The 13,743-nt window shown below is 30.9% G+C and overlaps 1 protein-coding gene across 1 annotated transcript; it reads right to left on the reverse strand.

Moving 5' to 3' along the window:
- Positions 1-8,338: 8,338 nt before the first annotated feature.
- LOC106472304 (N-lysine methyltransferase KMT5A-like) lies at positions 8,339-13,655 on the reverse strand (the record flags this gene model as incomplete). Its single annotated transcript, XM_013932939.2, has 4 exons — positions 8,339-8,922; positions 10,783-10,973; positions 12,902-12,961; positions 13,539-13,655. Coding segments are annotated over 4 exons (579 nt in total), but the record flags the coding sequence as incomplete, so codon positions are not given.
- Positions 13,656-13,743: the final 88 nt, after the last annotated feature.

A 13,743-nucleotide genomic window follows, 5' to 3' on the forward strand; every position in this document is an offset into this window, starting at 1 on the left:
CATTTACCTGATGATGACAAAACCTTGTCGAAACGTTGTACATTTGCTGTTATGTTAAACTTATATTAAAGTTTTTCTTCATTACCCATTCAAGCCGTCTCCAGCCATTATTTGCCTCTCATGTACAAGTAGTAAAGCGAAGTCTTGAGTGTCCAATTAATTAGAAAAAAAATTGTTATAAGGTCGTATGTTTCTATAATTAAAGTGGCTCGTACTCCAATATGCACTTCAGAAGTCTGGATTTTGGTTTTAAATGCGTTGTGTTTTATATAAGCTTTTCTAGTCACAATACAATTAGTTTTGTTTGGGCCTGATTTTCCTTCTTAATATATTGTTAACAATGCAGATAATAACAATTCACGAACATATACCTCGTATATGCAATCACGTTCATGCAGGAGTGACCTTTTGTTTTGTCTTTTGTCTTTATTATATAAATTATGTTCGGGTTATCTTAATAGTAGACGTGCTGAAGGTCAAACTCACCATTGCCCCTATCAATGAATGAGGCGCGTGGCCAACTTTGAACTGGAGCCTGTGGAAACAATCGTTATGTTGACGAAGCTGTATATAATACAACAGTAGTACTAACAAATAGAGATATTGGCCTAAGTCAGATGGAGAGTGTGCCGTATTGGTTAAAACAACGAGTTTTCTTCTCTATTTATAAAGTTGAAATATTTAACAGGTTAATTAGAATATGTTCGTTGTGCATGTTTTTAAATTAAGCCCTACAATGCCTCAAAGGTAAGTCTGGAGGCTTATAACACTATAAATAAACGAAATATAAATTAAACCTTGAAATTGTTATATTATATCATATATAATTTTTAGTTATATGGCTTTGATTGACAATAGTAGTTTTTATTACTTGCCTTAATAATTGTTTTTGATGTTTAAAGATTCATGTTACTATGGTGCATATAATAAATCTTTTTTTATCCATTTATTCAACATATATATTTAGTCGTCTGTGTATCAACTTTTTTCAAACGAACAAAGAAATATTTCAGAAAACAATACAGACTTCAAACAAACAAACTTACCGTGTGTAAAGAATACTGTCATAAAGATCACAGACTTTATTTTTTATTCTCTAACGTGATTAATTATTGAATTATTTAAGGTGTAACTGCTGCTTTTTTAATTTTGTTACTTGAGGGCAGCACTTTCCTGAGAATTAGCAATCTCTTGTTATGCTGAAATATATTTGTTTGTTAGAAGTTAAGCACAAAGCTACACAATGGGCTAGCTGTGCTCAAGCCACCACGGGTATCGAAACCCGGTTATTTACAAAACAAATACGCAAGACCGTGTGGAGTGGAGAGTTTACAGGCAAAAGTTAAATTAAATATTAATTATTGAGAGTGTATTTGTAGTAAAAATGTTAGAGAAATGTTTTAGATAAAGCTTCTCTTACGTCAAGGCTGAGCTCGAACGTCAAGATAAGGGCATTTATACATATAAAGTTTATTTATATAACAGACTTTCCTGGATTGAGAATGAGCTAAAAAATCTTCTGTGTGTAGAAGTACACATTTGTAACCACGGGTAATTGATGTCGGTGGAAAGCAGTTAGTATAACTAGGCAACAATAATAACTAGGCAACAGTAATTGATTAAAGTTAAACTTCGAGGCAATATTATTTTCTTGGTTAGCGAACTTGGCGGCGAAGAGAAATATAATATTTTAATTACATATTCAAAATTATATGGGTTGTTTATTATAAGTATATAAAATTTTCTAACTGGATTTTTAAAATGTAAAATATAAAACCAAGTAAATAATTGATAGATTTGGCTACATAAATCCTTTAAATAATATTGCACTTAGAAGTTTATCTTATATGTAATATATTTATAGTTTAAATCTCTCCTCACTAGGGTTGAATTTTCGTTAAGTAAGTTTATTCAGCGACATCAGGAAACAAAATCAACCATAGATAACTAGGTTGATGACGTGCTCAAAGCTTATTATGAAATTAACATTATCTTTAATGGTTAATAGCTAAATTATGTTTTACAGCAAGGGCCTTATTCTATAAAATGTTATATATCCCATGAATTCACACCACGCGGCCGTTCTAACAGAAACAATACAGACGTAAATTAAAGAGAACAACAATCGCGAGCGAATGCAATATGTCTTCGCCACGCAACCCTAACTTTGCCAATTTTGACACTAGAAAAATCGTGAAAAACACAGACAAATCGAAAATTGTCTTTATCTCTGCTTCGGACTTGAAAGAGAGTATCTTTATACTAAATCTCATGTAAGTTGGTTGACATACACACGAATAGTTCACTAAAACCTAAATTTTGCTTTCCTCACTGAAAGATTGAGCAAAAGATAAAAATTCCAAAATTATCTATATATCTCTGTTTTGGACCTGTAAAAAAGTATATTTGTACGAAATAAGGTGGAGTAATTGTCAAAAAACCCTAAATTTATACTTTTTGTGGCATCTTGTCCCCCTATAATTACCGAAAATGAGCAAATCCACATTTCTGTTTGTCAATGTGTGTTGCCTGTAGAAAATTATCAAATCCTGTGTAAATTGGTCAAAATACGTCCAAGTAATTGACCAGAACTCCCAAAGTTATGCTTTTTCTTTGTAAGCTCGGACTCCTCTAAAAAAATAAGACTCAAAATGGGCAAATCCACATTTTTGTATATTAATATATCAGTGTATTGGGCGCAGGTAAATTTATATTTGTACCAATATCCATCTTGATTCCTGTAAATACGACTGCACAGGAACCTAAAATATATATTTTGGGGTAGTTTGACCTTTGACCCCATAAAATCCTTAAAAAGGCCTAAAAACGAAAAAGATGTATTAGACCAAGGTATAAACTTATTAAGTTTTAAGTCAATCAGTCGAGAAATGAAGGAATGTTGATCGAATGAAAAGCTTTTGGAAGAAGAAACAATTGGAAAACAGTATGTATCTCTCTATCTATGGGGTTTTGAGTCCATTTTACTCTCTCTCTCTCTGCGAAAACACTCATATATCGCGAAATATTTATCTTGGTAGGTTTGAGAGCTTTAATTACAGTCTATTCACGCCTCATCCTAAAAACAAAAATCAAAACGAGGCACTTAACGCATCGCGTATAAGCCTATCGTAAACAAACAATGGTGACTGCAAACAAAAGCCTGGGGATTATGGATAGCCAAATAATTTAGCTGCTGTGCCTGATATTTCAATGGATGACGTTACTGCAATCATTTAGAAACATTTAAAAGTGTCTACAAAACACCTCGCTAAAAGCTACAAGTTCTTCCATGATACTGAAGGTAGGTAATCTGTCACATTTTGTGTCATAGACATAGGCCTAAAACTGCATGTCTGGAAAGTTCCACATTCGTTATCGTGTTTGTAATTTTTATTTCGATATTTATTAATTTATTTAGTATTATGTGTACATAATTTGACAAATAAAGCTCCATAGTAATTTAAATATACAGTACTAGGTGCCCGGGAGGAGGGGACGTGTACTCACTTTAAGCCTATGCATTGATAAGGAATGGGGTCGAAACTGAATATTTTTTAATCCATCAACAAAAACAACAAAGCTTTTATTTGTTATAGGTTTATCTATCGTTTGGAACATTGTTACTTTAACAGTTTTGCAAACGTTTTCTACATTTAGAGTGAGTGTCTGTCACTTGAACATAGATTATAATGAAACGATCCTACATTGGCTTACTGTAACGGTCAAATAACCATAATTCTCCATAACGGACAAGCTCCAATGAAGTTGTGTGGTCTATGGTTAAAACTAGAGTTGTTTATGTAATTTTAAACAACAAATCTTAGAAAGGATTTTGTTTTCCCGGAAATTATTAGAATATTTATGTTTTGTTTAATTAAAAAGAAACAAAAAATTTGAAATATAAGTTTAAAATGTTATTTCTTATTTATATGGTCTAAAACGAAAACTGTGTTTCAAGACAATCGTCCTGTTACCGATCTTATTGTTTCACGATAATTTAATTTTTTAGTTTAATTTAAAAAAAAGCAAAACAGTAGAGGAAATTTTGAGGTGAAATTATTATAATTTTCTTATCAGATACCTTTTCTGACTATATATATATATTTATTTCTATTGATAATTTTGTTTGTTGTTAAACACAAAGTTGCACAATGAGAATTTTTAGTTCTTTAAGCCAACTGACTTACCGCTCAACCACTAGATGAGGATTATTGATGATACATAAAAAGTATTTTCAATATGTTGGCGTTTATTTTAATGTATTTTGTATTATACGTAAACTTAGCTCTAAATTTTCCAATCATACTTCCTAGCTCTAACTTTTTGTTTGTTTTAAAGCTCCAAGCTACACAATGAGCTATTTTTGTTCTGTTTACCACAGGTATCGAAACCCGATTTTTAGCATTATAACTCCACTGCTCGCCGCTGAGCAATCGGGGAAAGGGGCTTCCACTTTTGTAATATACGAAAAACTATCATATTTGTATTGGAACATTCTAATTATCAATACTTCATTTACTGTTCCCTAAAAAAATGGATATACTAATTACTATATCGAACGGAATTTATTATAATTTAATTAAACCATTCTAATTATCAATTTTATTTACCCGGAAAAAAAATTAGTTTATTCTCTAGTAAAGCTACGTTCCAGACTGTACACGTCTATTTATATATTTAACTGCAATAAATATGATATTAATACCAAGCACTCGTATTTTCCTGACATTTATGAGATGGTGCGTCTATCGGCTACTTATATTTCAAAAGGTTTGGGCCATTATGTAACATTTGAAAGTTTTTGATGTTAAGACGTTATTTGTAAACTTAGTGATATGCACTGTTAATTTTTTGGTGCTTTTGATTATCACTGAAATACATGCAAAAATAATTGACGTTACTTGTAGTTTTGCGCGAATATCGGAAACAAACTGTAGTTGTACTATTGTATTGCGCCTAATATTGAACCGATAAGACTAGAAGGAAGGCAGCCAGTCAACTGCGCCAACCGCCACCTCTTGGTCTAAGCTAAACGAATAATAACATTTAAAGATCACATTTATAACGTACCTAGAACTCCAATGAGTAGAACGCGATTTTTATTTATTTTCTCTGCGGCGACGAGATGGCTTCTCGGACCTAGTCCAGCACTACTCGTAACCACTCGGTAAAAATAATACCTACACCTAGAAACCTTATCCAGTTAAATAAATCATCACAGTCCTTTACTATCGATCACACAGCACGATTTTTTTTATCGATGATCGTCATATAAGCATCAATTTAATATTTCAACTTGTATTTGTTTTTTAAACATCACAAAAAAAAACTGTACAACTCTTTAATGTTTTGTTTATTTGTAGTTAGGCACAAGGCTACGCAATGGAACATCTGTGCTCTGCCCACTATGGGTATCGAAAACCGATTTCTAGCGTTGTAAATCCGCAGATATTCCGCTGTGCCACTGGGGAGCAACTCCCTAATGAAATATTTGTTTTATTAATATAATAGATAACCTGGTTTAATGAGGTTGTTAAGGAAAACTTTTAAGAATATATTAAGCGTAATTTGTTTTAACCCATAAGTCTGAATTAACCCTTTCACTGCGCAATTAATTTTCAGGCTGATTCCCAAAAAAGTGTCAATTATCCACCAGAAAAAATAAAAGTATTAATTTGATTCCTTGTATTACTTTTTCACTATTGAAAGAAGCTATATTTTCTATATCTGACAACAATATTCCTTGAAAACCGTACTGAATAGTGAAAAATAATGATTTAACCAATATATTGAGGAAAGTGTTCTCCAGTAAATGGCATAAATACAGGCAAAACTAAATCAGTAAGAGGCCAAAATATAAAACAAATTATTTAGATAACAATATCAAAGATATAAAGAATCTGTCTTTATATAGATTCTATAAGTGTTCCTCCGAATTTCGCAGTTTTGTAATGAAGTATATAAACATCTATGTTTCGCAGCGTAGAACACAGATGGCAGCACGCACGCAGGTTTGGCAATTGTTTCAAGTACAGGAGGATGTTTCCGCATGTCCCGGTAGAGGGAATTTTTCTTTTTTTTTTGGTAGCCTTGGGGTGAATCCGAATTTCGTAGTCAGTGGCTAAGTTTATTCGGATATATCCGAACTAAGCAGCAAAAGGGTTAATAAATGCGTTTTTTTTCAACAACAGTTGTGTACGTAAAACAAAATGCAGGACTGAAATTTCTAGCCATTTTGCTAGTGCAGTCATAGGTAAAACAATTCTTATTTACTAATTATAATCGCATTTTTTAAATTTTTACACATACTTACTCATAGCTCATAACTTTAAAGATGGCTTGAATGGGTAGTGAAAGAACCTTTATTACGAGTATATTACATTTCGATAAGCTTCTGTCATCATCATAACTTCTTCAGACTTATTTAGGTGAGTATGCTAGCTCTTTTCACAAAAACTATCATTTTGGTCTAAAATTTAATTTCTCACACACTTTAAAACCCGATTTTAATCTCGTTCTAACGTTTTTGGCAATCGAATTAACATTAGATCCGATTATTATTTCTATGATCTAAAACGAAAACCGTTTCAACACTGTCGATCTGATAGTAAGTTTATTTTCTCATGAAAATATAAATGTAGTATTTTTTTTTTCAACAATGCAGAACCGTGGGGAATTGAACTCCCATATTTTGGCATTGTAAGTCCAAAAATGCTGGGGGACTTCGTAAATTGTATAGAAATTCCAACATACACTGTTTTCCCAAAGAAATGTTGGAGAATAAATTAATGCAATATCGTGAATAAAAGCAAGTTGTTATGAAATAGCTTGTAAGCGAGAAAGAAAAAAAAATCAGCTAAAAATTTGTTTCATCAGAGGTTAATGATGTAACTTTAAATATTTTTGGGATGTATGTAAAATCAAAAATATAGCATTGTAAAATCAATTTTAGCCAGGACAAATAAAAACAGTTAATATCATCACTAAGAGATTTTCCGTGTAACTAAACTTTCTTTAAGGTGTAACTCAATAAATGGTTTTAGAAGTTTGAATATAAGTGGAAATTTCTTTATGGGAAAAACTGCTGCTTTCTATGCTTGAAATAACGAGACAAAACAAGTTCATTGGTTAAAAAAATGCTTTAACTTTTTTTTTAATAATGTTATTTTTTTTTTTTTTATCTATTTTAACTTAGACAACTATATACAACAAAAGGTTACACATTCAAAACACAAAGGTTGTAAATTTACTTCTCTGAATTCTTGTAAAATTCAAATCCAAAACACACACACACTATAAATGTAAAATAAACTTGAGAACAAAATTCATGTAGAATGGGAACATCCATCAATTGTTCATACCATATTTTCTTTCAGCTTTGAAACACAACACAAATAAACCTTAATGGTACAAGTTTCTTTGGGTGAGGAATATTAACAAGATTGTAATAAGTTTTCTTTAGCTAGACAAACATACTCGACCAGCTTATAAAATTACCCGATTTATACATTTAAGTTGTTTTATTACAAGTTAAATTCTATTTAAAGAAAACTACACAAACAGCGAAAAAATTAAAGCAAAATAAAATCTAGTATGTTCATAAATTTCATGTGGAAAAAAAAAAAGGATCGAGTCACCTGCACAAGATAGGTATTTATAGATATTTAATGTAATACTTCTAACTGACATTTAAATCATTCTTAATAAGCAACGGGAAAGGCAAAACTATATTGTATTAATCTATTAACTGGTACAGCCTAGAACAAATATTTTTTCACGGCTAATATTGACAGCAACCATGTTGGTTACAGGTGTGTGACCCATGTAACAATGAATATAAAGATAATTGTCATTTTACCGAAGAACTGTTTATTCCAGAACCAATGACAGTCAATATTCAATTTTATCCCTGCTACGCTTTGTTCACTTGTGTTTTATCACTAACATCCAACTTGTATTGAGCTTGTATATAATAATTTCTAATCATTTTGTCGTACCATTTCACTCAATCAGAGCAAAAATAAGACGATATAACAATGGTCAGAACCTTTATTGTAAGGTTAACTTGCATATCATCAAAAGTAATTGCGTGAAAACAGAACATAAGATGACTGATGAAAATAGGGGGATCACGTATCACTGTGGAGCATATTGAAAAAAAAAAATAAATCTTTCGTACTAACCCAGACACCATGATATTAATGCAGATCTTGGATTATTGAAGTTTTATTAAAATGAACAATTAACAGACATTTTTTTTTCTGTCAGTTACATATCAAGCATTTAATATCTTAACATAAAAAAAAAAATCTCCAAGATGAAAGATGTACCACATGTTTAAAAATAATTATTGGTCTATCAAAATTTAAGAAACACAACAGCTGTTATTAAAAATGCACACACACACAAAGTGAGGTCACGATATAAGCTGTGAATTTCAATACATCTCAGCCATAGGTGAGATTTGTAAATAAGTATATACAGAACCTTAAAATCCACAGAGTTATTTTAAAATCTCCTACTCTTCAAGTGTGAATGAAACTATTACACATGCAGAAAACCTAATATTCGTACAGAAACTGTGGTGTTCGCTACTTTTCTTTTCTCGTTTGTGCAACATATACATGAAGTACAAAATTCTTGTGTTTCCATTAAAACCCATGTCTAAAGTTGGGGAATAAGGCTGTACATATTGTGGTCAAAGCCTTTTTTTATAATGCTAGCCATGGATGAGACTGTAGGGAATACTTGTTTCGGTCTCCATAATCATAAAGCAGTTCTTCTCCTGGTTGAATGTCTCGTTTAGCCACTAGAATCAAGCGTGGAATGCCCTGGACCGAGAAGGATTTAGTCTTCAGGTTTCCGTGCTTGCTATGATTAACGAGACGAGCTAATCTTCCAGATTCTTTTGTAGCATCCACACTGAAATTATTGTATGTATTATTTTACTATACTTCATAAAAATATTAACAAAAATTAAAGACTGAATTTAATTATGTGTGTGTGTGAGAGTGAGCGAGAGAATAATATCAAAAAACACAATGCATATATCACATCACAAAACTAAACACAAAAAAAAAATACTAATGCAATTATTTTTAAACTGATTTGACAAACTATTTTAAATAATGAAATTTGTACTGCTAGGTATATATATATATAGACACACACGTAAAGATTACAAATACTTAGTTATAGAGCTTAAATTTAATCTATTACCGTCGTGGGTGGACGAAGTATCCTAATGATAAAAAAAGACAGTGTTGAATAAATTGTAGTTTTTGTATAGGGCAATTCACCACGTCCCAAGAGGTACGAAATATCTATTACATTCTCCCATCCGACAGATAACAAACTGCCCGAGAAGGAGCTTATCAAACCCATGGGATTAAAACTATATCATGGTTAAATTACACGCTTTACTTCATCTTCCAGAACAAAGAGGAAAATATATAGTTCACATTTAATATTTAAAAGTTAAGGCATTAGGCTGAACTTTACACACCTCCTGCCTAACAATGTAATCCCTACCATTTTAACATGCCAAATTAATATATTTTGCTAATCTAATGAGAGAACTCTACAATAATAATTTATATTCTTAATTTATGTTAATAAGTAGTTTATTACAATTTAAAATCTGAATTTTCAATGGCATACTATATCAAATGATTATCATGCTATGCAAGTACACTAACAGGAAATTTTTGATGCCATTACAAAGTCACGCTTGGAGTAGACATGACTATTACGCCTCTTAATGCAGCATTTTCATTTAACAATCGATAAAAAATACAAAATTTCCAAGCTGTTGTTATTTTATAGCTAGGGGTTTCCGATTTTCAGTTTTAACCAATAATACATCCCGATACACCGAAAAAAAATATAATTGTGTTTTTTGAACAAACGCTAGAAATGATTACTGGAATATTACCGTGAAGGAAAATGAACACATTTCGTCCGTTAGTGGGAAGTTTGTTTATATAATTTCGTATAACATTAGCTGCTCTTACAAACCTTTAACATTAACAGAACTGTGTTTTGTACCTGTTATTACTCCCATAAGAGAGAGTAGTGTGCAGAGAACATACAGTATATTAGAAATAATCATTACAGTATTAAAAGTAAAAAAAAAATGAAATATCTACATAACACAAAAAGTGAAAACCCTGAAAAAAAATATTGATTTTAAGATAGCTAAATAAAACTATAAAACAGCTAAAAAAAACAACAGAAACCCTAAATAGAAAAAAAAAAAAAGATTAGTTGTGCTCATCAATAAAAAAATTGTTTTATTGAAACCATACAAAATGTTTTTTTTAACAATCACTTTCTGTATAATAATAACCAAGCCACTGGTACAAGTTTTCCATAAACGTGCAGTTTTATGTTAAAAAAGAAAACATCAAGCCATTTCATTTTAATAACTGAAACGTTTTAACTCATTTAATTCAGGTGAGTATAAAAGGTTTCCCGACTTTTAGAAAATGATTCAATAATATTGAAATCACAAATTAGTCTTTCTTAGCCTCATTTCCCCCAAGAATATTTAGAAATTTTTCCACTTGTTATAAAAAATATTTTACAGAATGTGAATGGTTTCACTGGAATTTAATTCATTAAAAATCCTGCAAAATTCGAAAAGGTGTAGATGTTGGTCATATACACACAAATAACATGGCATCAGAACAGTTGCAGACAACTTACAAAAGCAGAGTTGGTGATAAATATGGTGAAATACAAATAGGTTTCTAATAAATAAGTAAAGAAAATAATACTCACCAGTACCGGTTATTCTTATAAGAGAAATAATACATGTAGCACCCTACTGAGTCGTCTTTCTCGTACATTTTCTCTCGTTTCTTTGCTTCTTCTAAACAAATAAGATCACCACAGTATTCCAACACAAATTCTCCTTGTTTGATGTTTTTAGTGGTTACTAATCCTCTTCCTTTGTCAATAAACTCTTTGACCTGATAATGTAGCAAGTTTTTACAAACTTATAAATTATTTTCAACAATTTACGTACCTCTTATACATTTCCTTTTCACACTGATAATGTAGCAAGGTATTTGCTTGTTAGTTGACGTTGATAAAAAAATAAAGTTTTTTTTGTTTTTTGTTTTTAATACCTTCTTCAATATGCGAAGTGGTTTCTGCCATTTTTGTAATCCTCTCTAAAATATTTAGATTTTGTACTTTTACATCAATTTCATTACATTATCATTGCTCATACAGGTTGTAGTACATGTTTTTATTTTCATCGGAAATTACGATTAGCCAGCCAGGAAAAGTTCGTGAATTACAGTTAGTTCTGCTAACTTTTTTATTTTCTTTCTATTTTTAAATTAGATATCCAGTTCGAGTCGATTGTCTCTCTTAATATACTGGCATGTTTCTGATGACAAGTTGCAGCCTTTATTGAGTTAATCTGGATGACAGAGGCTGTCATTAATTAAGTTACACCTTTAATGATTTTAACTTTGCAAAACCACGGAGAACTATGTATAGAATTTAAACTCACTGTTGATTTAGTATTGTCAAAATGTTAGTCGTGTTCTAAGACTATGAGTTAAATTTGAAAGTGATTGTAATCTTGTGAGTTACAGAGTGAATCTCTTTTGTTAGGAATTTTATTAACTCTTTCAGCACGGGCTCGATCCCTGGGACCAACCTTATAACCATTTTGTGCTTGTTATAGTTTGCATGCTATAACTTTTAAATTAGCAAGTGTGTATGTTAACAAAATTTGGCAGATTATCAGTAAACATTACAAGGCTTTTACATGCAAAATATAATTTCTTTTTTAACGAGTCTTAAGGTTTATTAAGTAATGTTGAAAATAATTTATAAGCTTGTAAAAAATGCTGAAGTAAACACTAAGTAAATGCGACTATACATCACAAATTAGCGGCAACGGAGGAGATGCAGATTATATAAATAAATATGAAACTCCAATATACTTGACAACGGAAAGGTACATTTCAGACAAAAATAAAGCCATAAATATTAATAATACAGCCTCTTTACCCTCATATTTGTCATTTTAAGTATTAGAAGTTATAAACATTCTAGAGATAGGATAGTTAGGTCTGTACTACTACCACAACTGAACAGAATGGCACTGTTTAAAATAACCGTTAATACTTCTGTAGCTATTGCCATTACATCAGTTATTGTATCTAGGTTAATAAATTGATATACAAATAAAACTTGTAGCATCCATTAAAGCAAGGTAAGAAGGTTTTATTAATAGAATAAATTACACATCTGGCATTTTTTTCAGTTTTGATACTTTAATTGGTCGTATTAAACCGAGTTTGAATATTAGTTTTAATATTCTCAGATGTTTTCTTTTGTCTATTTTCTTCTCTACGTATATATCAGATGCAGTAATGATAAAAATCAACAGTTGGATCTCGCAAATACAAACAAATTCTACCGATTGTTTAATTAACATTAAAACACTATCACAGCTGTAATAATACTTTTCATTTTATAATAATACTGAAGTCAAAAAGCATATTCATGACCAAAGAGTCTTTCTGAAAGAAGTCACCTGCTTCATGGTTAAGCATAAAGATCAAGGGTTTTATGGGAGACTGTGGGCCTCATGGCTAACCATACAGAGCAAGGGTTTTATGGGAGACTGTGGGCCTCATGGCTAACCATACAGATCTATGGGAAACTGTGGGCCTCATAGTTTTATAAGAAGCTGCTTGCATAGTTACTTTCGGATGATTTTACTTCTTACTAAACTACACAACAAAAACACTCAAGCACTGATAAATATACACAAACAAAAACACTCAAGCACTGATAAATATACACAAACAAAAACACTCAAGCACTGATAAATATACACAAACAAAAACACTCAAACACTGATAAATATACATACCTCAAATCCTTCCTCTATTTCCTTCAAAATGGCCTCTTCTATCTCCTTTACCTTGTCCTTCTACAGATTGTTATATTAACAATGTAAATCTTTTTCTTGATAATTATATTTCAAAAAATTGAAAGAAAAAAAAAAAAATTTTCCAGTCCATCTTTTAACTAACTGCAAAACGTCAAATTTTTTAGAGTCAAAACACTGGCACTTCAAAAAACATAGCTCAATGTTTATTAACAATAATAATGCTAAACTTTAGAATACATTATTAAAATTCTTAAAAGTATCTACTCATAATACTGGTAGCTACCGAAACTATGTAATCTGATGATGACAAAACCTTGTCGAAACGTTGTACATCTGCTGTTATGTTAAACTTATATTAAAGTTTTTCTTCATTACCCATTCAAGCTGTCTCCAGCCATTATGTAATCTAAGTTCTTGTCAGATAAAGAAATTGTTTTGTTTTTCACACTGCTGTTTACAAAGTTAATTAATTTTTAACTTGGGAATCTTGCTTTGGATTTTTGTTTTCTAAATAGAAAAACACATACATACAAAACTTGAATATTGGCAACCCACATTTCTTAAAGAAATCTAGATAAAATCTGGAGAGCACTCTACAACAGTAAAAATCACTTACCATTAAAGCAGTGTGAGGCCTTCTTTCACTTCTCCTAACGGGGAAATAGTCGGTTAAAGGTTTTGTTCGAGCCTCTTTGGTGGGTTTCCTAGTCAGTAAACAAAATATGTTCTGTTTCTACATATTATATAAATAATCACAAATAAAATATTAAAAAACACATTAGTAGTACAATATACATACATACATATATATATATATATAT

This window comes from Limulus polyphemus, unplaced genomic scaffold, assembly GCF_000517525.1.
Source record: "Limulus polyphemus unplaced genomic scaffold, Limulus_polyphemus-2.1.2 Scaffold5232, whole genome shotgun sequence".
Taxonomy (NCBI): domain Eukaryota; kingdom Metazoa; phylum Arthropoda; class Merostomata; order Xiphosura; family Limulidae; genus Limulus; species Limulus polyphemus.